This window comes from Mobula hypostoma, chromosome 1 (genome assembly GCF_963921235.1).
Source record: "Mobula hypostoma chromosome 1, sMobHyp1.1, whole genome shotgun sequence".
NCBI classification, from domain to species: domain Eukaryota; kingdom Metazoa; phylum Chordata; class Chondrichthyes; order Myliobatiformes; family Myliobatidae; genus Mobula; species Mobula hypostoma.
The window spans coordinates 168,901,081-168,927,494 of record NC_086097.1 but is presented as its reverse complement, the minus strand read 5'-3'; the positions used below and the strand labels follow the sequence as shown (position 1 = coordinate 168,927,494).

The following is a 26,414-nucleotide window of genomic DNA, read 5'->3' as shown; positions in this document are numbered from 1 at the left end:
AAGGTGGCATTTAGCAGCTTGGTGGCAATAGACATCTTTATGCCTCTGCAACATTTGTAGTCAGTGCAACTTTTAACAAAAGCATATCAACTATTGTCATCTATTTTGGCACCATGGGAATATACTGATAGAAAAGTAAAGGATTAAAAAACCATAAAAAGGTTATGTAAAAAGTATTTGATATTCATTTATGATGTTCCAATGAATACATTTGATTATTTAAATTTATTTATATCTTACATTAATCCCACATCATGAGGGAGTAAAAATCTTTGTGTTGTGACTCAGTCACAATGTACAGATATGTGAATGTATAAGTCTAATGGCTTGTAGAAAGAAGCTGTCCCATAGCCTGTTGGTCCTGGCTTTAATGCTGTGGTAGTCTCTGTCAGATGGCAGCAGCTGAAACAGTCCACAATGATCTTCCAGGCCTTCTTTCTGCACCTGCTGCTGTAAGTGTCCAGAATAGAGGGAAGTTCACATCCACATATGTGCTGGGCTGCCTGAACTTTCTGCAGTGCCCAGTGATCAAGGTTGGTGCAGTTCCCATACCAGGTGGTGATACAGCTAGTCAGGATGCTCTCAATGCTGCCCCTGTAGAAGATCTTGAGGATTTGGGGGCTCATGCTGAACTTCTTCAGTTGCCTGAGGTGGAAGAGATGCTGCTGTGCTTTATTTGCCACACAGCTGGTGTGTACAGTCCAGGTGAGATCTTCAGTGATGAGTATACTGAGGAACTTGAAACTACTCACCCTCTCAACTGCAGACCTACTGATATTGATCAGACCGAGCCCGTCTCTGTCCTGTAATCCACAATCAGCTCTTTGTTTTTGGACATTGAGGGAGAGGTTGTTATCTTGGCACCACTGTGTCAGGGTGTCAACCTCTCCTCCGTAGGCTGTCTCATCACTGCTAGAAATAAGGCCAATCAAAGTCATTTCATTTGCAAATTTGATCAGCAGATTGGAGCTGTGTGTGGCAGCACAGTCGTGGGTGTAAACGGAGTAGAGGAGGGGACTCAGGACACAACACTGGGGGGCACCTGTGTTGAGGGTCAGAGGAGCAGAGATGAGGGAGCCCACCTGTCTGCAATCCAATAGGAAGTCTAGGATCCAGCTGCACAAGTCAGGGTGCAGGCTGAGGTATCTGACCTTCCATTCAAGTCTGGAGGGAATTATGGTGTAGAATACTGAACTGTAGTCCAGGAACAGCGTTCTAATGTATGTATTGCTCTTCTCCAGGTTAGCGAGGACCAGGTTAGTGTAGTGCTGTGGCTATGGCGTAATTGGTAGACCCGTTCCATTGGTAGGCGAACTGTAGGGGGTCCAGCGTGAGTAGTAGCTTGCTGCAGATGTAGTCTTTAACCAGCCCTTCAAAGCATTAACTTATAATTGAGGTGAGTGTGACAGGGCACCGATTGTTCAAGCGTGCTACCTTGGTTTTCTTAGGTACAGCAACAATGATGGATGATTTGAAGCAGGAGGATACTACATACTGAGAGAGGGAGCTGTTCATTTTGAAGATCATGTAATATTGGAATGTGTCCAAGATTTTCATGACATTGTATTAGTATTAAATGAAATTTTTTTTTCAAAATGACCAACTTTATATTTGCCTGATTTCTTTTGTTTTGTTGTGCCATCTGTACTCAACTTAAAGATGTCAAGAAAAAATTCACATTCAGTAAAGATGGTGTCATAGTCCTCATTCTGACCATATGCAGGCAGAGCTGTTTAAAGTGAATGCTTTGTTGATTTTTTTTTGAGGAAACGCTGCTTATTCTTTTTCGCTTTTGTGATTGGCATGCAGTTTTAAATGTGACTTTTGAGAACTGAACATTTATTTCTTAAGCACTGGAATTTCCCCAGGGTTTTGCCAAAGAATGTTTTATATTAAAATATGTAAAGCTTCAAATGTGTCGTATTATCTTGTGTGTTCCTTTCAATTCCACATAAAGGGATCTTGTTACCGTATAAATTGACAAATAATGTGTAACGCAAGCTGATATTTTAAAAGTCAGGGTAGTAAGACAAGAAGTAAAAAGAAAAGTACTTTCTGGATCTGCTGAGTGTTGTCCCATGCATTTGTTAGCCACACTTAGTTTGTTCAGTTTCTCTTGTGGTGAGCTGGCTGAAGGACTCAAATTTAAGTGTCTAGTTCTTTTCCTGTTTATTTAACTTAGGTAAACAATTCGCAAGAAAGCTTTTGTCAAGCAAAAGGGGCAAGTCTACAAGAATTATGTTTCCACATGCAACATCCTGCTACATTGTATATTCTCTACCACGGATTTCGGTTGATTCATGGTTATTGTGCTGTATGCCACAGTGTTTCAGTCTAGCACCTGGGTACTTGTGATATCTGCAGTTCATCAAGCTGTTTAAGTTTCATGCTGCCTAACGCATAGCTCTGCGTTACTCAACTCTAAGAAACACGTTCAATGGCAGCTGGATCGACATCGTAAAACTGCACATTTTATCATGCAGACTGATAATCTGAATGTCAGCACAGTGAAGGTCAGGCAAGCAAATGACTGGATTTGGGGAAAAGGTAAAAGGAAAACAGACACTAGCATCTTTAACATCTTTCAATATCTCAGGATACCCCAAAGTATATTACAGTCAATTAAATAACTGCAATGTATTCAATCAGATTGTGCACACCACACTGCTACGGAAAGATAACTAGTTTTGAGTGATGTTGATTTGTGGTGATTATTGGCCACGTGTCTGGGGAAAATCACCTGATCTTCAAGATGGGGACTTTTGAGAACAGATGAAAAATTAATAACACATACCTTAATATAATACAAATGTTAAGGTTTGCAAAAGAGAAATGTCTTAATGTTTGTTTCAATTTAAATATTTCATAACCAGTTTTTAAAACAGCAAAGAAAATGTTAGGGGCTTTTGCTAATTAATTCTTTTTCAAAATTGAATGTCCTGATGTGACGTTCTAAGCAAATGACTTACTTTTTCTTTTGTGTTTTGTCATTTCAGCTGAACAAGAATTTGTGAAGATAATCATCATTGTTGCAGTAATGACTGTGATGGTGGTTGTAATCATTTGCCTGCTAAACCATTACAAACTTCTAACTCGGTCTTTCATAAATCGGCAGAGTCAAGCTAGACGGCAAGAGGAAGCATTGCATCCTGTAAGTTTAATAAGTGTTTACATACTCAAAATGGAAACAATTTTCACAAGATGAAAATGAAGAAATAGCTTAAACATCATTTCAAAAATTTATTGAATGCATGATTATTTTTATTTTTATTTACTGCGTAATTCTATTGTTGAACTGAATTTTATTAAGTGAATGAATTTGCATTAGCTCGTCTTAATTCTCAGGATGTTGAAATGTGCCAAAAATATAGCTGCTTCTAAAAATCTTTATTGCTCCATTTTTTTTCCAAAATGTATCTCCATTTTGACAGTGGACATTAATTTCTACGTTTCTAATGTAATTTGTGCTAACTATAACAAGTGAAAGGTAGAAACTTCTGAAGAGAAGAGATTGCACAACTCCATGTTTAAATACAAGATATCAATTATAAAGCTGCTGGGCCTTGTCACAATCAGACATCCCACCTCTCCGGGAAGTTCCGGGAGTCTCCCGCAAATTAATAGTGGCTCCCTGATGCTCGCAAATTATATACAATGTCCCAGAAATTGATTTTTTTTGAGACCGAGCGTGAGAGAGTGCGTGAGAGCAAGAGAGTGAGCGCAAGAGCAAGAAAGCAAGCGCGAGAGAGCGAGCGCGAGTGAGAGCGACCGAGAGAGAGCGCGAGAGCACGTGCGCGCGATAGAGAGAGAGTAAAAGCAAGAGCGAGAGAGTTCCAAAAAAAGTCAGAGTGGCAGAGTGTTCCAAAAAAAGAAAATATAAAATGCACGTCACCCCAGACTACACTAAAGTATACCCCTGCCTAATAGGGGTCAAAAATAATGACAGTATTGCTCGCTGCACTGTTTGCAACAGTGACTTTTCTATTGCCCATGGTGGGTTAAGACTGTAAAAGACATGTTGAGGTGAGTTTAACAGGTGTCATTCGTTCATTAGCATAGCTAACGTTATTTAAACTAGCTGGCTAGCTGCTAAGGAGCTACTCTATTGCAGACATCCCACCTCTCCCGGAAGTTCCGGGAGTCTCCCGCAAATTGATGGTGCTACCTCCCTGAAGTGAGTTTTTGCAGGTTGGGATGTCTGCACAATCCTCCTGGTAACATACATCATAAAACTCATTAAACACAAGAGCTTCTGCAGTTGGAAATCTTGAGCAACACATACAAAATGCTCGAGGAACTCAGCAAGTCGGGCAGGATCCATGGAAAGGAATAAAAAGTTTGATGTTTTGAGCCAAGATACTGATGAAAGGGCCTGACAAAGGCCTAACTTGCTGAGTTCCTCCAGCATATTGTGTGCGTGGCTCATAAAATTCAGTGTTTGCATTAGGTTAGGAATCTGTGTTTGAGGCAAATAATCTGAATTAACTTTTTGTTAAACTGAACTGATGAGTTTTAAAGTGTGGTCTGGGCAGGTAATTAAAGTACAAACGGTGCACAAAGAGTTAATTGGATGGATGCTAATTAAGAAATATATTCAATTATTAATTACCCAGAAGCTAATTTACTGTATCAGAATAAGGTTTATTATCACTGACATATGTAATGAAATTTGTTGTTTTGTGGCACCAAAAAGTGTAATACATAAAATAATTACTATTAGTTAAAATAAGATATATTAAAAATAAATGTAGTGCAGAAAGAGCAATTAGAGAGGTAGTGTTCATGGACTGTTCAGAATTTGATAGAGGGGAAAAAACTTTTAAAAACATTGACTGGATATATTCAAGCTCTTATATCTCCTCTCTGATGGTAGCAATGAGAAGAGGGCATGTCCTGGATATACTGGCTTTATGATTAACCATTTGAGGGAGAAAGAAAAAGCTCACACTTCTGGCTCAGTGGCTGGTAGGAACGTGCAGTACTGTCATTACCTCTTTTAGTTGCAGTTGACTGATTTGGTCCTTTTCAGGTGGTGGTTGTCAGGAATACTACAAAATCCCTGCTCTGTACTTAATCTCAAATTTCCTGTGGGATTTTCATTGTCCTGGGGATGTGTAAGTGTCTTCAGAATGGCCCCACACCTGCATGTGGAGTAGTTAGAGAAAAATATATATTGTATTGCTATCGGATGGCCAGTCAACATTCCTAAAGCAGTGGCAACACTAGATAGGCTCTTGACGGCTGTTGAGATCATTGGGTGATGAGCAGTGGTCCTACCGGTGAAGCAAGGTTCTACCAGTGATTCCTGTTTTTGATGATCAGCCTGGAAGAGGTGCAAAGTGAGTTTGTAAAAAGAGGACAGAACCTCAAGTATTCAAGTGGATTTGAATCATGGTCAAGTTGCTAAAGTATTGCTTTGTTCAGTGGGTGCAGGGGAAAGTGCTACTGAAAACTGAGGTGTTGACCATTCATCTTGATGGGGCTGGTTACTGGGCTGTTTTACATTATTCATTTTGTTTTGCGTTATCTGTGAAGGTGCTTCCCTCCATTAATATTTTCTGGGAATGCCCTGTTATCAAAGGCTATTGGAGTGGGATACACAATGCCCTACAAGACATCTTTAAATGTGAAATACCCTTAGAAACTAAGACCATATATTTTGGGTATGTACCTCAAGAATGGTTGAAAAGAGATAAATGTTTAATGAATATACTGCTGGTGGCTGGTAAAAAGACTCTTACCAGAAAATGGTTATCACAGGATAAATGAAGTGAAATTTGTAAAATGACTCTTTCTTCTGTAATTCTGTGTATGATTGAACTTAATCCATAAACATTTGTAGTCCTATGATTTTTAACATCACTATTGCTATTGTGAACATTTTTATTTTCTAAACTATTTGGGAGTGTTTGAATAAATGCCTTTGTGGATAGATAGCCAAGAAAAGGAAGATAAGTTCAATTTCTCCCAATTAATTTAAAAAAGTTAACAGATCGTGGGCATCTGTTTTTATCTTTATGGAGATAATAGTTTTTTAAATTGTTGCCACATTCTTAAAATGAAGTTATGTTGGGTTACAATTAATGAGGTACTTGTTGTCTTTTAAAACTAACTGTACCCAAACAGAGTCTTTCAAATATTTGGGCATCATTATGCCAAAAGATTTGGCAAAATTATCAGAATGCAAATTATCAGCCTATATATAAAAAAAAATTAAGGAAGATATAACAAGATGGAACCTAATTCCTTTTTTTTTAGTCTCAGTTCAAAGATTGAGTCTATTAAAATGAATATACTGCCCAGACTATTATATCTCTTTCAGATCCTACCAATAGAGATTAATCAAAATCAATTCAATGAATGGAACAAAATGTTATCAAGATATATACGGCAAGGTAAAAGGCTTAGAGTTCATCTCAAAACTTTGCAATTAGCCAAGGAAAAGGGGGGATGGGGCCTACCTTCTCTTACAGCTTATTATTTTGCAGCACATTTGAGAGCTGTGATATGTTGGTGGAACCCATTATATGACACTCAATGAAAAAACATTGAGGAGGGGATACTTCCCATCCCCATACAGGCAATTTTGGCTGATAACAACCTACAAAGTTACATAAATACTATTGATAACCCATGGGTGAAATGGACTCTTAAAATATGGAAAACTATTATAAAAGAATATAAACTAGAGAGAAATATTGCAATCCTTAAATGGCATGCATATTACTCTGATTTTACGCCAGATAAACTGGATGCTAGAATTAAGGAATGGACAGCTAAAGGAATAACAGTTCTTTGCAATATAATGGAAGAAGGAACACTGTTCAGTTTTGAAATGCTTAAAGAGAAATACTTATTTCTCTTTAATATTTATTTCTCTTTAAATGGATAGTGGTGTGCTCTCCACTATTCGGGCATTTTCTTTCCCTCTCCTGACAGTCACCCAGTTTTCTGATTCCTGTAGCTTAGGGATGACTACCTCCCTGTAGCTCCTGTCTATCACCTCTTCACTTTCCCTGATAAGCAGTAGGTCATCAAGCTGCAGCTCCAGATCCCTAACATGGTCTCTGAGGAGCTGCATCTCGGTGCACCTGGCGCAGATGTGGCCATCAGGGAGGCTGGAGGTTTCAAAAGTTGATAGATTCTGGCATGGTTCCGGAGGACTGGAAGATTGCAAATGTCACTCCGCTATTTAAGAAGGGGGCAAGGAAGCAAAAAGGAAATTATAGACCTGTTAGCTTGACATCGGTGTTTGGGAAGTTGTTGGAGTCAACTGTCAAGGATGAGGTTACGGAGTACCTGGAGGCATATGACAAGATAGGTAGAACTCAGCATGGATTCCTCAAAGGAAAATCCTGCCTGGCAAACCTATTACAATCTTTTGAGGAAATTACAAGTATGCTGGACAAGGGAGATGTAGTGGATGTTGTATATTTGGATTTTCAGAAGGCCTTTGACAAGGTGCTACATGAGGCTACTTAACAAGATAAGAGCCCATGGAATTACGAGAAAGTTACATACTTGGATAGAGCGTTGGCTGATTGGCAGGAACCAGAGAGTGGGAATAAAGGGATGCTGTTCTGGTTGGCTGCCGGTTACCAGTGGTGTTCCACAGGGGTCCATGTTGGGGCCGCTTCTGTTTACATTGTACATGAACGATTTGGTTTATGGAATAGATGGCTTTGTGGCTAAGTTTGCTGATGATACGAAGATAGGTGGAGGGGTCGGTAGTGCTGTTGGCATTCATTTCTAGAGGAATAGAGTATAGTAGCAGGGATGTGATGCTGAGGCTCTATAAGGCGCTGGTGAGACCTCACTTGGAGTACTGTGGGCAGTCTTGGTCTCCTTATTTAAGAAAGGATGTGCTGACGTTGGAGAGGGTACAGAGAAGATTCACTAGAATGATTCCGGGAATGAGAGGGTTAACATATGAGGAACGTTTGTCCGCTCTTGGACTGTATTCCTTGGAGTTTAGGAGAATGAGGGGAGACCTCATAGAAACGAAGATAGATACGAAGATAGGTGGAGGAGCTGGTAGTGCTGAGGAAACGGAGAGTCTGCAGAGAGACTTGGATAGATTGGAAGAATGGGCAGAGAAGTGGCAAATGAAGTACAATGTTGGAAAGTGTATGGTTATGCACTTTGGCAGAAAAAATAAACTGGCAGACTACTATTTAAATGGGGAAAGAATTCAAAGTTCTGAGATGGAACGGGACTTGGGAGTCCTCGTACTGGATTCCCTTAAAGTTAACCTCCAGGTTGGGTCAGTGGTGAAGAAGGCGAATGCAATGTTGGCATTCATTTCTAGAGGAATAGAGTATAGGAGCAGGGATGTGATGTTGAGGCTCCATAAGGCGCTGGTAAGACCTCATTTGGAGTACTGTGGGCAGTTTTGGTCTCCTTATTTAAGAAAGGATGTGCTGACGTTGGAGAGGGTACAGAGAAGATTCACTAGAATGATTCCGGGAATGAGAGGGTTAACATATGAGGAACGTTTGTCCGCTCTTGGACTGTATTCCTTGGAGTTTAGAAGAATGAGGGGAGACCTCATAGAAACATTTCGAATGTTAAAAGGCATGGACAGAGTGGATGTGGCAAAGTTGTTTCCCATGATGGGGGAGTTTAGTACGAGAGGGCATGACTTAAGGATTGAAGGGCGCCCTTTCAGAACAGAAATGCGAAGAAATTTTTTTAGTCAGAGGGTGGTGAATCTATGGAATTTGTTGCCATGGGCAGCAGTGGAGGCCAAGTCATTGGGTATATTTAAGGCAGAGATTGATAGGTATCTGAGTAGCCAGGGCATCAAAGGTTATGGTGAGAAGGCAGGGGAGTGGGACTAAATAGGAGAAAATGGATCAGCTCGTGATAAAAATGGTGGAGCAGACTCGACGGGCTGAATGGCCTACTTCTGCTCCTTTGTCTTATGGTCTTATGGTCTAAACATTTCGAATGTTGAAAGGCATGGACAGAGTTGATGTGGCAAAGTTGTTTCCCGTGATGGGGGAGTCTAGTATGAGAGGGCATGTCTTAAGGATTGAAGGGCGCCCATTCAGAACAGAAATGCGAAGAAATTTTTTTAGTCAGAGGGTGGTGAATCTATGGAATTTGTTGCCACGGGCGGCAGTGGAGGCCAAGTCATTGGGTATATTTAAGGCAGAGATTGATAGGTATCTGAGTAGCCAGGGCATCAAAGGTTATAGTGAGAAGGCGGGTGAGTGGGACTAAATGGGAGAATGGATCAGCTCATGATAAAATGGCGGAGCAGGCTCGATGGGCCGAATGGCCGACTTCTGCTCCTTTGTCTTATGGTCTTATTAGAAAGACAAGACTTATGTTGGTATTTACAGATGCGACAGTATGCTGATAGGATGGTTAAAAATGCAACCAAGACTAGTACATGTCTGATAGAGCTATTTAGAAAAGCATATAATTCAGACAACGGTAGTAGAATAATTTCAAGTGTGTATAAGGGTTTGTCAAATCTTAAAACACATTCGACTTCATACATTAAAACAAAATCGGAGAAGGAGGGATAATTATATCTGAGGAAGAATGGACAATAATATGGAGGTATCAATGGAAATGTACCAGTTCACAGAAATGGGAGTTCTGATGGAAAAACTTGATAAGATATTTTATTACACCCTCTCAGAAATCCCATTATGATAGTAACCTCCCTGTTTGCTGGAGAAATTGTGGAAATCAAAATGCAAACCATTATCATATTTTCTGGAAATGGCCCGTTATCAAAGACTATTGGAGTGGGATACACAATGCCCTGCAAGATATTTTTAAATGTGAAATACCCTTAGAAATTAAGACCATATATTTTGGGTATGTACCTCAAGAATGGTTGAAAAGAGATAAATATTTAATGAATATACTGCTGGTGGCTGGTAAAAAGACCCTTACCAGGAAATGGTTATCACAGGAGAGCCCAACTTTAAACACATGGATGGAAATTACAATGGGCATTTACAAAATGAAGATAACAGCATCTGTTAATCACAGTTGGAACAATTTGATTCATACTGGGAAACTACATAACACCTCATAGGCCTGATTTTATTCTCACAAATCGCTGAATATGTTGTGAAAAAAGATCACTCCCTACTTGTACATAGTTTTCTCCTTTTGCTTGTTCTTTCTTTCCTCACCTTTCTATAGGTGTATACCTCAGATAAATATTATGTGGAGATTTGTGGCATATATGACTATATGATATATATGTACAATATCTGAAATACATCTTATGGAAATGTTTGTTTGATGATGAACTTCAATAAAAAATAAATTACAAAAAAAACTAACTATACACAACTTCACTTGTGTATAATTCGACAAACCTCATGCCCCAACCTACACCTTTATTCACCTCAACAATCATACAACCTACTACAAGAACTTTAATTCTCTTTTACATACAACACTTCTAACATTCTCAAAGAGTAAGTGGAAAACACTTACAGAGATTTGAGAGAGTCCAGATGCTGGAATAATGAGAGAAGCTAGGAACAATCCCTTTAGGTGAGGCAGCATTTCACCTGTAAATCTATAAGTGTCAATTGTGCATCCGGTACTCCTAGTGTGATCTCCTGTACCTGAGATGCACATTGGGTGATTGTTTCATTGAGCATCTTCGCTCTGTCTGCCACAACAGCTAGATCCCCTGGTGGCCAGCCATTTTAATTCCACTTTCCATTTCCACATTGACATGTCTGTCCATGGCTGCCTTTACTACCATGTTGAGGTCAATGTGATTGCAATGAGGTAGTCTCTTACTGATTTTTCTCACTTTTGGAAACCCTTCCCCTTTTTCTCTCTCTCCCTCTACCCCTTCTCCCCACACAATTCACTTGTCCCTGAGTACCCTTTCTCATTCCTCTTCCCTGCCCCCATGACCTAGCCCTCACCTTCCTCCCTCTGGATCCACTTCCCTTTGTTCCATGGTCTACTGTCCTCTCCTATCAGATTCCTTCTTCAGTTCTTTGACTCTTTCACCTATTGCCTCCCAGCTTCTCTCATCATTCACCTATCATCTGCCAGCCAGCTCATGCTCCTTCCTTTCCTATCCTAGCTTCTTTTTCTGACTTCTAATGTTTTTCTTTCCGGTGTTGATGAACGTCTTGGCCCAAAATGTCATCTGTTTTTTTTCCCTCCATAGATGCCACCTGACCTGCAAGTTCCTCGAGCATTTTGTGTGTGTTGAATGATATTAAAAGAGTATAAAGTATAATGTATTTTATTGCTACACCAAGAAGCAGTTTTTAAAGTAGTTTTGGTTAACATTTTACTTTTCTGCTATTGATATTGCTAACCACAAAGAGATTAAGAAGAATATACGGGGCATACTACAGATTTTTAAAAACTATAGTTATTTCACAAAGTTATCCGCAATTCAGAGATTCTTCAAATCCTCTTCTAATTTCATGTTCATTCATTTTCAGAAGGCTCCTATCATCCAATGCTGCCTTAATTACTTTAAGTTTTTAGGTATCTCTTCCGACTAGGATGTTGTTCGTCCTTCGTAGTCGAAGATGACCATGGCTTCAAAGTCAAATGGGAGATTGGTGGCTGTGGGTCCGGAGGTGACTGATGAGGCCAATCCGGGCCCTGAAGGCTCGCCCACATGTGGGACACAAGTGGGTGGGTGGGTGCTGTCGTGGCAGTGGATGCTGCTCGGGCCTTGCGCACAGCACGCTTTCGTTACGCCTCGATGCTGCGCCTGACTCCAGCTGCACGGGCTCCTGTGGTGATCTTGCTGCGCCAAGCTGGACGGTCGAGGGCAGGCGTCTCCCATGTGTTGATGTCGACACCCAGTCCTTTGAGGGATGCTTTCAGGCAGTCTTTGTAACGTTTCTTCTGCCCCCCGACTGAGCGCTTGCCCTGACACAGTTCTCCGTACAGCAGCTGCTTAGGCAATCGGCTGTCTGGCATTCTGACCACATGTCCAGCCCTCCTGGCTTGGGCTTTCAGCAGGAGGGTGTAGCCGCTGCAGAGCCCAGCTCGTTCCAGGATTTCCGTGTCGGGGACCTTGTCCTGCCACCTGATGTGGAGGAGTCTGCGGAGACAGCTCAGGTGAAAATGGTTGAGCTGTTTGGCGTGTCTGCTGTAGACAGTCCAGGTCTCGCTGGCGTAAAGGAGGGTGGTAAGGACCACTGCACAGTAGACCTTCAGCTTGGTGGTAAGGCTGAGTCCTCTCCGCTCCCAGACGTTCTCACGGAGTCTCCCAAAGGCGGCGCTGGCTTTGGCAATCCTGTTGTTGACCTCAGCGTCTATGTTCACTGCGCGAGAGAGTCTGCTGCCCAGGTAGGTGAAGTTGTCGGCTGCCTGGAGGTTCTGGCCCTTCACCGTGATGCGCGGCTCCTGGTATGGCTTTCCTGGGGCAGGCTGGTACATAACTTCGGTCTTTTTGGTGCTGATAGTGAGACCGAAGTTGTCGCAGGCTTGTGAGAAGCAGTCTATTTCACGCTGCATCTCCTGCTCTGTGCTGGCGTTGAGTGTGCAGTCATCAGCAAACAACAAGTCTCTGATGACAGTCTCTCGCACCTTTGTAACTGCCTGCAGGCGCCTAAGGTTGAACAACCTGCCGTCAGTCCTGTACCTGACGTGGATTCCTTCTTTGTAGTTATGAAAGGCATCTGTCAGCATGGCAGAGAATACCATACTGAACAGAGTCGGGGCAAGAATGCAGCCTTGTTTGACGCCATTTGTCACTGGGAAGGTCTCCGACTCGTCGCCATCATCCAGAACTTTCACCATCATACCGTCGTGGAACTGCCGGACGATTGTGATGAACTTGCTGGGGCAGCTAAACTTCTCCATGATCTTCCACAAGCCTTCTCTGCTGACCGTATCTAAAGCCTTGGTTAGATCGACAAAGGTCACGAAGAGGTCGCTGTGTTGCTCCTGGCAATTTTCCTGGAGTTGGCGCGCAGCAAAAATTATGTCCGCAGTCCCACGTTCAGCATGGAAGCCGCACTGGCTTTCTGGGAGCAGACCTTGCTCAAGATGTTGGAGAAGGCGGTTGAGCAGGACACGGGCCAGAATCTTCCCCGCAATGGACAAGAGGGAGATGCCTCGGTGGTTGTCGCAAGACTGGCGGTTGCCTTTCCTCTTGTAGATGTGGACTATGCTGGCATCTTTCAGCTGTTGTGGGACCTGTACCTTTTTCCACATGGACTGGAAGGGTACAGTCAGCTTTTGCATCATGACAGGGCCTCCTGCTTTGTATACCTCAGCAGGGATTGCATCGGATCCAGGCGCTTTGCCACAGGAGAGTTGCTTCACTGCCTTCCTGACTTCATCTACTGTGGGGAGGGTGTCGAGGTTCTTGTTGATCTCTACCTGGGGCAGGCGGGCAATGGCCTCATCGTTGATGTCGGCAGGGCGGTTAAGGACATTGTTAAAGTGCTCAGCCCACCAATCCAGAATCTACTTCTTCTCTGTCAGCAGCTGCATCTCATCTGCGTTGAGGAGGGGTGAGGAGCCGGAGGACTGGGGTCCGTATACAGCCTTAAGCGCATCGTAGAAGCGCTTTATGTCGTGGCTGTCTGCATAGCCCTGGATTTCATCGGCCTTCTTGCTGAACCAGCTGTCCTGCATCTCGCAAAGTTTTTTCTGCACCTTTCTTCTTGCGTTGGTAAAGGCGTCTTTCTTGGCTAGTGACGTGGGGTCGTTCTGATGCGCTCTGTAATGTTGATGTTTCTCCATTAGTAGTGCCTGTATTTCTTCATCATTCTCATTGAACCAGTCTTGGTTTCTTCAGGTTGCTGGTCCGAGATGTTCGAGGGCGGTAGTGTAGACAGCGTCTCTGATAAGCGTCAACTAGGATAAGATATGGCAGAATAGTTCAGTGTTGCTTCTGCCATCTATCTTTTTTTTTGTTTTTCTCAGTCCAAGTTTCTCTTTTTCTCTGTCTCTCACTCTATGCTTCTATTATTTTGTTAGGTCTAGCTCAACAGTCATCCCACATATGTTACTATGTCAGAACTGCCTTTTTAACTATATCACTTCTCACAGCATTCAACTTGATATTATATCACTCCATTTAGATTTTGCTGCAACTCCTTTCAAGTTTTCTTTGCCCAGGCCACTTTGATACTGTTGATCCAACAATGTATTCTACCAGTTTAATGCTATTCAGTTAATTGACATGTTCTTCCCAGCATTCCCTATCCTAAATAGTTTCTATCACTGGCTATGTAGACAAGCAATAACAAACAACAAATGGATCAATCTAATTGCACCATCCTATTTTGAACCTGGAGCAGAAATATGATCATAATAATGCCTGGAGTTCTCCATAATGAGAGCCAAGACATTTTGGCAGGTGAGGGAGAATATTTCATCTGAATGATGTACCATTCACCTGATGTGAATATGTTTGATGCTGTCCTAGCTGTGATTATTCAACATGGGAGAAGCCAGATTTTAAACATATTGTTTCCGTGTTTGGTGACTATGAAGTGTATTGGTTGAGACATTTCACACACTTGGCTGTCACTGCTGCACAGCTGCTGTTCATAATGCTGCCAAGGGGTACGTAACCTCGTCCTGTATTTTGTTTCACTGTGCAAAGGCATTAACAAGTAAATTATACAAGTACGTAATGTAGAAAATAATACAAGGATACATATGATTAAGGAAGGAGGAGGCTTAAGCACCCATTTAGATCAGATGAATCAAAGATTGATTTTCTCTGTGTAGTCTACTCTAAGCAAATGTAGTTTCTGGATGAAAGGTCTCTGCCCAAAGGTTGACTGTTTATTCCACCGCCACCCACTCCCCTCGTAGATGCTGCCTGGCTCGCTGAGTTCCATTAGCATTTTGTGTGTGTTGCTTAAGATTTTCAGCACCTGCAGAATCTCTTGTGTCTATAAATCTGTTCCTAACCTCCCATAAGAACACAAGAAAATAGGACTCGGCCACTCGGCCCCTTAAACCTGCCCACCATTCAATGTGATCATGGCTGATCTATGCTGGTTTCAACCCCTCTTAAAAAAAACCATAGAAAATAGATGCAGGAGTAGGCCATTCGGCCGTTCGAGCCTGCACCACCATTCATTATGATCATGGCTGATCATTCTCTGTTCCAGTTCTCCATAACCATCAACTGCTCAATTCTTGCAAACCTTTACCAGGATCCACGAACTACGTGCTGTGCCTTAATCCAGCAGAGTCCAGGAATAGAGTTCACACAATTGGTACAGAGATTTGATGATGTGCATCTGGTTGAAAAGGTGTATGAAAGGTCTATGGGATAAATGAGAAGAAGCAAGTAAAATGGGATGAAGCTCACATAGTGTGCAAATCTGGGTGTAGACCATTCAAGTTGGATGCTACATTTTTCTTTATTCTGGATTCTATATAAACGTCTCTGCTAAAAATTATAAAGTCGGGTTGTGTTTACGAATCATCTTTGGTATATTGTTCTAATTAGCTAACATAAATTTTTCCCATAAATTATTTACATTTTAAAGCAATTTTACATGTTTTGCATTGTGAATGCATAATAAAGAATATGAATATTAAAAATAAACGGCAACGAGAAAGGATCTAGTACTTTACCAGCGTATATGATAAATAAAGTCTTCTTGAGCTTCCAGCCGGGTGGGTACAGGCTTCGATTTTAACCAATGTTTCGATGACAAGTTCTGCTGTCTTCATCATCCCTGATGAAGATGGCAGAGTTTGTCATTGAAACGTCAGTTAAAATCGATACCTGTACCTGGCTGGAAGCCTGAGAAAAGTTTAGTTGAAACTTAGCAAAGTAAATTACAGTAAATTTTCACCTGTGTACATGTTTAAAAATAGATATTATAATACATCTGTTTAATTCTATGATTAATTTCTCCACCTTAGAGAAATGGAAAAATTACTTTAGAAAAAGATTGAAAAGGTTAATGTTGTGGAGTTAAAAGTGCCGTGATAGATGAATAACGTTATATTCTTGATGGCTGTCATCTACAGTCCCAGAGAAGCTGAGCTTCATTAGCTCTATAAGTGGCTTGATCAAGTCTCATAACTTTTCACTCCACAGTTCTAATAATATTCAAAATAATTATATATTTGGTACACATTTTGAGTGTTTTATTTTTAACTTCTATATTAAAAGAATCAGTAAAATACAAAATATTTATATTTTGTATTATAGTTACCAAATTTTTTTTACTATAAAACAGATATGAAAACTTTTTATAAGAAATTTAAAAAACGGAACCGCATTTGGTTTATTGTTGATGTAAATACTTTTTCTTCAACTTCACATCCTCCTAATGAGCATTTTATTGTTAAAGCAACTGTAAAATGCTCAAAAAGCAGTGTCCACAGATAAAATCCAATTAATTAAATAAAAGAATGCACGGTGGTATGCATACTCAGACTTTACAGCGCTTTTTCTTAGAGAAAGCAACTGTGTGGGAGTAATTCCTTTGGGTTCATAATTATGTCAGTTAAGGATGTTATATTTTTCCTTGGATGAGCACAATCTATTTGTGTATCCACAGTGGATATCATTGCATTAATGATTTTGTTATTTAATCTGGTAACTGTTAATTTATCAGTCTTGTCTTTACTAACGTACTTTAGTTTCACTGAAATGTTTTTGGAACTTTGAATTTAGAAAGAACAATAAATTTATAATTTATGACGTTACCATCTGAGCATATTAGGCCAGTTTCTTGACTCCAGCAAGTGATGATAGCAATGTTACAAAGGAGTAGGCCATTCAGTATAAATATCAAATGTATGAGGACCTTTATGATAATCAGTAAATTGTCTAGCAGTACGATATGTAGAATAGTGGGTGTGAATAAATCCCAATAACCTCAAATATTCTCAGGAATGCAGGTCAATTTTTAGACTTTTTTTTTCTATTGGCAAAATCAGTATACTGTTTATCCCTAACTGCCATTGAAAAGTCTAACTATTAAAGATACTCCCAAAGTAAAGCTCCAAGATTTGGACCCAGCAATGATTGTAATGGTCACAGGTTGGGAGGTATTGACAGAGTAGCCTTGGCAGTACATTTTGTAAACAGTACCCAGTGTCACCGTAGTTTGATGCTAGAGGATGGGGTACCAATCAATTAGACTTTCTCATGATTGGTATTGGGCTTCTTGTATGATCTGCACTCAGTCAAGCGATTGGGAATACTTTATCAAAGTTCAAAGTAAATTTATGTAACATGGGTGTTACTCTAGTTGGTTCAAAGATTGGCAATCAATGGTGAATGGTGTGTCGCAGGGACTGGGACTGGGCACGCAACTGTTCACAATATACATTAATTATCAAGTGTAGTGTATCTAAGTTTGCTGATGATACTAAACTGAGTGGAGTGGAAAAGTAAATTGTGCAGAAGATACGGAAAGTCTGCAGAGAGATATAGATAGGTTAAGTGAGTGGGCAAGGGTCTGGCAGATGGAGTACAATGTTGGTAATGCAAGGTCATCCACTTTGGAAGAAAAAATGAAACAGCAGATTACAATTTGAATGGTAAAAAAAGATTGCAGCATGCTGCTGTGCAAAGGGACTTGGGAGTGCTTGTGTATGAATCGCAAAAGGTTGGTTTGAAGGTGTAGCAGGCTATCAAGAAGGCAAATTGAATGTTGGCCTTCATTGCTAGAAGGATTGAATTTAACTGACTTTTGCTAGAGGGATTGCTGCAACTGTACAGGGTACTGGTGAGGCCACACCTGGAATACTGTGTGCAGTTTTGGTCTCCTTTCTTGAAGAAGGATATACTGACTTTGGAGGCAGTGCAGAGGAGGTTCACCAGGTTGATTCCAGAGATGAGGGGGTTAGACTGAGGGGAGATAGAGTCGCCTGGGACGGTACTCGCTGGAATTTAGAAGAATGAGAGGAGATCTTATAGAAACATATAAAATTATGTAAAGGATAGATAAGATACAGGTAGGAAAGTGTTTTCTGCCGGTAGGTGAGACTAGAACTAGGAGACATAGCCTCAGGGGAGTCAATTTAGGATGGAGATGAGGAAGAACTGCTTTTCCCAAAGAGTGGTGAACCTGTGGAATTCTCTGCCCAATGAAGCAGTGGAGGCTATCTCAGTAAATATATTTAAGACAAGGTTGGATAGATTTTTGCATATTAGGGGAATTAAGGGTTATGGAGAAAAGGCAGATAGATGGAGATGAGTCCATGGCCAGAACAGCCATGATCTTATTGATTGGCAGAGCAGGCTCGAAGGGCCAGATGACCTGCTCTTGATTCTATTTCTTATGTTCTGATGTATCCACTAATTTTTGTATGATTTTCCATTCAAGGGCATTGGTGTTTCCATACCATCAATATCCTGACCTGTAGATTGACAGCAAATCCTTGGTGTGTTGGAATTTGTGTCTCTCACTGCCAGATGCCCAGCTTTGTGCACTCACATACCCAGTGCTTATGTGGTTGATTCAGCTGATTTTCTGGTCAGTGGTGATCCACAAGAAGTGGGGACTCAACAATGGTGATGATATTGTTTTTCAAGATTAAATAAGATTCTCTCTCTTAGAACGTAGAATCTTTACAGTACAGGATGTCAGTCCACAATGTCTGTGTTGAGCATAAGGCCGAATTAAATTAATCCCTTCTGCCAGCATAAAGCCCATTTCCTCCATTCTTTGTATATTCATTTGTCCATTTTAAAACCCCTTGATCACCATTATCATATCTGCTTCAATTACTACTTCTCTGCTTGAAAAAAAACACATCCCTTTTAAACTTTCCAGCTCTCAACTTAAAGCTTCTGAACCCTCTCCAAAGCCGCTAGCCCCTACCTGTAATGGGACAACCAGAACTGCACACAGTAGTCCACGTCTGCTTAACCAACATTCTACGCAGCTGCAACATGACTTCCTGACTGAACCCCTCGTGATCAGGGTAAACGTGCTCTATGCACTTACATTTCCACTTTCAGGGAGGTAAGGATTTGGACCCCGAGATCCTTCTGTATATACTGTAAACGCTTTTCAGGGTCCTGCCAATAACTGTGTATTTTCCCCCTTATATCTGACTTACCAAGATGCAATATCTCATCTCCTGTTACCTTACACATAATGCATTTTAATTATGTCCCACTACATCCTTTGATGACCTTCTTCACCCTCCACAACTTCACCAATTCTTGTCTTGTTTGCAAACTTACTAACCAATCCACTTACATTTTTGTTCAATTCATGTAGATGCATCACAACCAACTGAGGCTTCAGCACTGATCTTTTCAAAACACCACTTGCCACAGATCTTCCACCACGACTCATGTCTTCAATGGGTAAGCCACTTTTGAATCCAAACTACCAATTCACTGTGGATCCCATACATCTTAATCTTCTTGATTATCTACCATAATGGATTTTGTAGAACACTTTCCAAATAAACACTACTGTCTCATCTACTCTCTATCAATCACCTTAGTCACCACCTCAAGACTCAATCAAATTTTTAGGACATGATCTGCCCTGCACAAACCTACGCTGACATAGCCCATGTTCTTCCAAATGTGAATAAGTCCTATTCCTAAGAAGCCTCTCCAATAGCTTCCCTACCATAAATGTGAGGCTCACCAGCCTATACTTTGCTGGATTATTGCTGTGTCTCTTGAATAAAGGAGCAACACTATCTACTCTCCAGTCGTCTGGGACTTCACTGGTGCAGATGGACATTGCTTGGGATTTCTATGGCATGGATGCCATTATTTGCCCATTCCTTCATGTGTGCAGGTCTTGCAACATACAGATATGCTTCATTCTCTTAGGTACTTTGAATGGAACTGATAAATTCTGTAATCATTTGCAAAATCTACAATTGTAGCCTTGTGGTGGAAGAAACGTTGTTGATGATACATCTGAGAATAGCTGTGTACAAGACAACTACCTTGAGAAACTTCTGGGAAGATTGACTCCTAACAACCATAATCATCTTCAATCAATGGACTATGAGTAGTATAGTTGCACTGCCAATTTAAGTTACTTGCAAATTCTTTTTATGGTATCATGGTAATGGATGACAAACATTTACAATAACTGTGCTTCTAACTTTTAAAGTAGTGGAAATATTTACAACTTAATAAGTCTCATTAGAAGGAGAGTTATTGGATAATTGCCATTGTTAGCTCATGCCATTTTGTTTCCATGTCTTAACTTGATTGTTTTGACCAGACATTACTGCAGGAGGCTGATTTTGTACATGCTTCTGATTCTGTGTTAACAAATTACAGATTTGTTAGTCTATAATCTGTTCTGGGGAAGCTTCTAGAATCTATGATTAAGGATCCAAGTGACTGACCACTTGGAGAAATTTAACTACAGCTTTAGGTACAGGAGTGTCTATGTCTGTAGTTAATATGAAGTCCCAGAAAGCATTTGATAAAGATCCATCAAACAGGCTGTTAGGTTGAGATTTGTAGAATCTTGACCCATTAATTTTGAACAAGTGGGAATATATTTCCAAATCAGGACCGTTTGTAATTGTAAATGGGAAACAAAAAAGACTACTTTGTCTTTTTTGAATGCTGACATAGTGAACATGAAAGAAGCCATATAACTGCTGCAGCACATCATGAGAAATAGTGAATTTTATACGTAGCTATCAAAAAGTAAAAACCTGCAGATGCTGGAAATCCAAAATAAAAACAGAAAATTATCAGAATATCAGCAGGTCATGCACCATCTGTGAAGGGAAAATCCAGAATTAATGTATCAGGTTAATGATATGAAGGGCTAACTTTATTTCTCACCCCACAGATGCTGCCTGATGTCACGAGTATATCCAGCATTTTGTTTTTTTTTAATTATGTAATACAGCTATGTTGTTGCAATGATGGAGAAGCATAATATTTGAGGGGTGGATGAAATGCCTCTCAAAGGGGTTGCTTTGTCCTGGATGGTGCTGAGCTCCTGAGATGTCCATTGCACTCTCAATGTGCCCTGTAGCTGATAGTTAGGGGGTAAATCATTTATGGATTAACCTACTTCCATCCTGTTCTGGTTTTGGTGGTTAATCCTGTTAAATTTCTGGACTTCTGCCTGTGGTGATTTGGTAATGTTAATGCCATTGTGTTTCAGGAGGAGGTGCTTATGCATTCTTGTCAGACATATCATACAAATATTAATCATCACCTATCTCAAATCTGGGTTTTAGTGGCCTAATAAGTACTGTAGAGAAAAACAAGGGGAGGAAAGATTACATGGGTATTCAGAAATGCAGGGCTGTGATTACAATAAATTCATCCAGAATGTTATGAAATAGCGGAGCAAGTTTGTGGTGCTGAGGGGTCCACTCCTATTCCGAATTCATCTTAATACAAAGGAAATCCTGAAAAGAAAATGTTCCAGTTAGCTACAGTTTCTCAATTAATTTATTTAAATATGTACCTGTTAATTGATGGTATTCAAATATTTTTATTGTGAGTGCTTAATATTATTATTTCATTTTTAAATTATTTAATGGACATTTTTAATGGGAAAGATATATAGTAATAATTTTTGAGTGATGCAGTTGGTAGAGCCCCAGGTTCAATCCTGACCTCGGGTTCGATCTGTGTGACCATGTGTGACCATGTGAGTTTCCTCTGTGTGCTCCAGTTTCCTCCAACATCCTGACGATGTGCTGATTGGTAGGTTAATTGGCCACTGTAAATTGCCTCAGTGAGTGGTAGATTCTGGGGCAAATTGATGAGAATATGGGGAATATGGAAAGGATTAATTTATTTTAAGTGCAAGTGGTCAATGCAGACTTAATAAGCCAAAGAGCCTGTTTACATGCTTTATCTCTTTTTGTCTTTATGATTATTTTGAATGTTTGTGAATGGAGAAACACTTTAAGACTTAGACAAAATTGACCATAGTAAGCAATGGTTTAACCCTTTGTTTCTGTGGTAGGGCTTGTATTTCCATCAGGATGGCCAGGTCCTTTTATTACGTCTCTGTCCTTAAATCTAAAAAGATAACATGGAAATTTTGATTGAAAGTGACTGAAATACTATGGATTTATTTTTACTTCTGGGTGATTCATATGATATGTGTACTAAAGGCATTTAAGTTTTCTTATGAAGTGCTTAAAAAATTGGCTAGTAAATTTTTGCCAACTGTGTACATCGAATGATATTACTTATGATGGATTAAAATTTAATGAACCTTTAAATTCAGATGTTAAAACATAAAGTTAAACTGATTTGAAATTTCTTGTAATTGACAGTCATTTGCTCTTTTACATTTACATGTAAATAGAGTTATTGTGTAATTATAACAGGAAAATAATTTCAAGCTTTAAGTTAATTTTGTTCTAATTAGCATTACAAGAAATACTGGTGTGCTGTAAAAAGCATCTATCAATAGAGAATGGTCTATGGAATATAATTACTTTGTTGTGTCAATCTGTTTATGAATTAATTGTTTCTAAGAGCCAATTTGTTTAATGTTTGAGTTTGAATGTAATGATCCTAATCCAAGTACAATACTGCTATTTGGACCGCAGACTGCTGGCATTCACTCTGTCACCAGTAAAACTAATTGTAAAAGGACAAGACTAGTATTTTCATTTTGTATATGCTGATTTTGTGAAATGTTACTCAATTGTAAACTACTTATCCTTTTAATTAGGAAGGGTGCCTATGCTCATCAAACGGCAGCACAGTATCTTGTCACAGTACTTCTGAGGTAAGGTCTAGCTAAATGTTCTGTAATGGGAATATGGAATAAATATGTTCAAAAAAATGTGTGAACCAAAGGAACATGATAGAATAATGATAAACAAATAAAGCTGCAGATGTTGGAATCTGAAACAAAAACAGAAAAGCTGGAAAACAGAACTCACAGTCAAGCAGCATCTGTGGAGAGATGAGCTCACGTTCTGGGTTGACAACTCAACATTTCTAATTGTGTTTGTGAGAGAATAGTCATGCTGTCTCATATGATCACACAAACAGATAATTAATGGCCTCTTATCCTAAACTCTGGAGAGGATCAGCCCTAGTCTACTGAATTTCTCCTTCAATAAAAGAGCTGCTCCCATCCTTCCCAGAAATCAGTTTAGTGAACCTATGCTACACTTCCTCTGTGATGTACATTGTTCCTTGGATAGGGAGATACACTCTCACTGGGTCCTGGTATAGTTACAGCAACTATTCCACTCTTATTCTCAAATCCTCTTGCAATAACAGACAATAATTTGTTGTCTTCCTAATTCCTTGCTGGACTTGCACTTAATCTGCCGGTGATTCATTTACTTGGACATTTGGACCTCTCTCAACATGGTCAACTTTCAAACACTCAGAATACTCATTTAAAAAAAATCTACCGAAGTGGATGAGGTAACATTTTATATTCCACCTATGTCATTTCCCATTCGCAATCTGTATGTCCCCTAAGCCTCTCTGAATTTTCATCACAGTCTACACTGCCATCTAGCTTTATATCATCAAGAAACTTGCATACAATGACTTACCACATTATCCAAATCATTGACATAGAATATCAGCAGTTGGGAGCCCAACATTAACGCTACCGGCACTCAGCTAATCAGATTCCCACTGACTTATTTATTCCCACTGTGTTACTGAGTGGCAGAGCAGTCTCAAGGAATATATGGATCTCCGATTTTTAAAATAAAATGAATAACTACATGTTTTTAATCTTCTTTTAGCTTTCAATTTTCATCTTTTGTAATTTAACCTTTCTCTTTAAGTAACTTTTTATTCCAATACTATAAATCGTGCTACATTTCATCTCATTTTTAAAGCTCCAAAACTTGTTCTTAAAACTCTATAATTTACTGTTATCCAGAGCTTTGCTGCATTACATCCTGTTAGGCTGTTATTAACTTTTGTTTACCACACCCTGCTATCATGGATACCCTGGGCAATACTACCATTACTTCTTTTCTGGATGGTATGAATGTGCACCCATTACTGTATAATATTGCAGTAATTCTTGCACTACCATCTTATCAGTGTGAATATGGAAATCTTGGTAATCTTCGACTTGTAGATCTTGTACATCTTATTTTTAAGGTAACACTCACAACACGCTGGAGGAACTCGGCAGGTCGGGCAGCATCCGTGGAAACGATCAGTCAACATTTCGGGCCGGAACCCTTCGTCAGGACTGAAGAGGATGCCCCTTCCCTCTTCAGTCCTGATGAAGGGTTCCGGCCTGAAACGTTGACTGATTGTTTCCACGGATGCTGCCCGACCTGCCGAGTTCCTCCAGCGTGTTGTGAGTGTTGCTTTGACCCCAGCATCTGCGGAATATTTTGTGTTTATTTTTAAGGTAACCTTCTTTTATTCTTTTTTTCTCTTCTAATATTTGTACATCTGTGCACTTGTAATGTTACTGCAACACTGTAATTTCCTTTGGGATCAGTCTGTTGTGATATCTATCTACCACAACAGATACAAATCCAAAGCTAGTTTGTGCCATGTGTAATTGCAAAGTCCAAATAATATTGGTGGTTGGTGGCTGCAGCTCGCAAGTCAATAGATTTGATATTAGCTGATTACTACTTTCTCTTTTTAAATTGACTATTTTTATAATGGTACTATTGCTCAACATAATGGACATATGGTTAATGTTATTTTGTGTAAAGCTGAAAGGTGCATTAAACAATTGCATTTTCAAAGCTGTAAAAAGATGTAAAAGTTCTCATTTCTTCAGTCCAAATCCAGTGTTGAAATGTTTTTTTCTTGCTTTCAGTTGATGTATTCTCCAAGATCAAGAGACAGATTTTCAGCCCCATCTTTCATACCGAGAGAGCGCTTTAGCCGCTTCCAACCTACGTATCCTTATGTGCAACATGAAATTGATCTTCCTCCCACTATTTCACTATCAGATGGAGAGGAGCCTCCTCCATATCAGGGACTGTGCACACTGCAACTTCGAGATCCAGAACAGCAAATGGAACTCAATCGTGAGTCTGTCAGGGCACCGCCTAATAGAACTATCTTTGATAGTGATTTGATTGACATCTCTGTGTATAATGGAGGACCACGCCCGCCAAGCAGCAATTCTGGCATAAGTGCAACTAATTACAGCAGCAACAGGAGGATGGAAGGACCACCACCCACTTACAGTGAGGTTATGGGTCACTACCCAGGATCAGCATTCTTCCATCACCAGCACAATATACCATCTCCACAGGGTGACAATGGACTCCAATTTCAGCAAAACAATGAAGACAACACAATCGTCTCATTTCAAGGAAAAGATTCACATATGGGAAAAATGGTTTGACCAGCTCTGTGAGTGCTTTAACTGAAACGGGTGGAGCATTGTGTGTCTGGACTTCAGTGACATAGGTGTTCCTTTGTGGGAATTGGTTGGTAAAACCAAACACAAAATTCTGTTGTTTTCTTTAAGGGAGTGCATGATATGTTAACCCTAACAATTTACCTTCCACTTTGACAAAATTGCAGTGTTTGGCAAACTGTTTTTTATCTGGATTATTTAATTTTAAAGATACCTAATAACCAATTTCTTCTATTGCCTTGTAGGTTGATTTTTAGTAACTGAATTGCCCAAACTGGATGCTTAAAGCATTTATATTAAGAAGTTTTTGACCAGTTTTGTGATATTATCAAACAAAAAATCTTAAATTCTTTTTGATTGATGACAAAGGTGGAAGAACAAAACACAATGATTTAACTTGTTTGTGAAAGATTGAAATATTGCACTATTTTCTTGTTTGGGGAGGGTGGGAGGGGGAATGAAATTGCTTTATGGCAAGCTTTAATCTCACTTTTGTCTTCACACCTGTGGATCAGAACAGAATTACCAAGGACACAGGGGAATAGCATTTTCAGAGGATGGAGTCATTTCCGAAGTGATTTCTGGTGACAACCTAACACAGGAAATGGCAAATGCAGGGACACAAAATGCTAACTGTCATCGCAATAAATATAAGTAATACCAATATGATGAAATTTTTCATCATGAAACCTACCTGGTTTAAGGTTAATGCTCAGTTGTTCCAAGTTTTCAGCAGCTTAGAATGAACAGTGATCGATATTTGCAACTGCTCAAAGATATTTGCATATTTGCACTTGCTTATTCTTCTCTCCCAATACATTGGAATTAGTTAAAAGACATTGTGTAGAATATGTAAGTTTGCAAAATAAACTTTACATTACTTAAAAATTCTTAATATTTGCAAATGTGATGGAACAATTCAGTTCCATTTCTGCAGAGAAAAAATTAAAACAGATTTAAGTTCTATAGGTGGAACTTAGTATTTAGATTATTTCTAGATCAGTCTAGATATGCAGTGACTAAGACCTATGTTAAATTTAGACATGGATCTACTGCTATTTTTTACTGAAGATGTAAATTAATATTTCCAAAAAGTATCAACCACGTTTAAGCTGTGTACTGCCTATTGTTTTGGGAATTTTTCCAGATATTTACAGCTTATTTTGA

At 39.8% G+C, this 26,414-nt stretch overlaps 1 protein-coding gene across 4 annotated transcripts in view; it reads left to right on the top strand.

The window, feature by feature from the left end:
• ldlrad4a (low density lipoprotein receptor class A domain containing 4a) overlaps positions 1-25,663 on the top strand; it is a 273,252-nt gene extending 247,589 nt beyond the window's left edge. For 2 of the 4 annotated variants that reach the window (XM_063059636.1, XM_063059628.1), the window contains exons 4-6: positions 2,997-3,151; positions 22,605-22,661; positions 24,696-25,663. In XM_063059636.1, coding sequence (XP_062915706.1) covers positions 2,997-3,151; positions 22,605-22,661; positions 24,696-25,232 — 749 coding nt within the window. In that variant the 3' untranslated portion in view covers positions 25,233-25,663. Of the gene's footprint in view, positions 1-2,138; positions 2,183-2,492; positions 2,548-2,996; positions 3,152-22,604; positions 22,662-24,695 lie in introns of those variants that run through there. The other 2 variants (XM_063059649.1, XM_063059642.1) reach the window with 2 other exon arrangements.
• Positions 25,664-26,414: the final 751 nt, after the last annotated feature.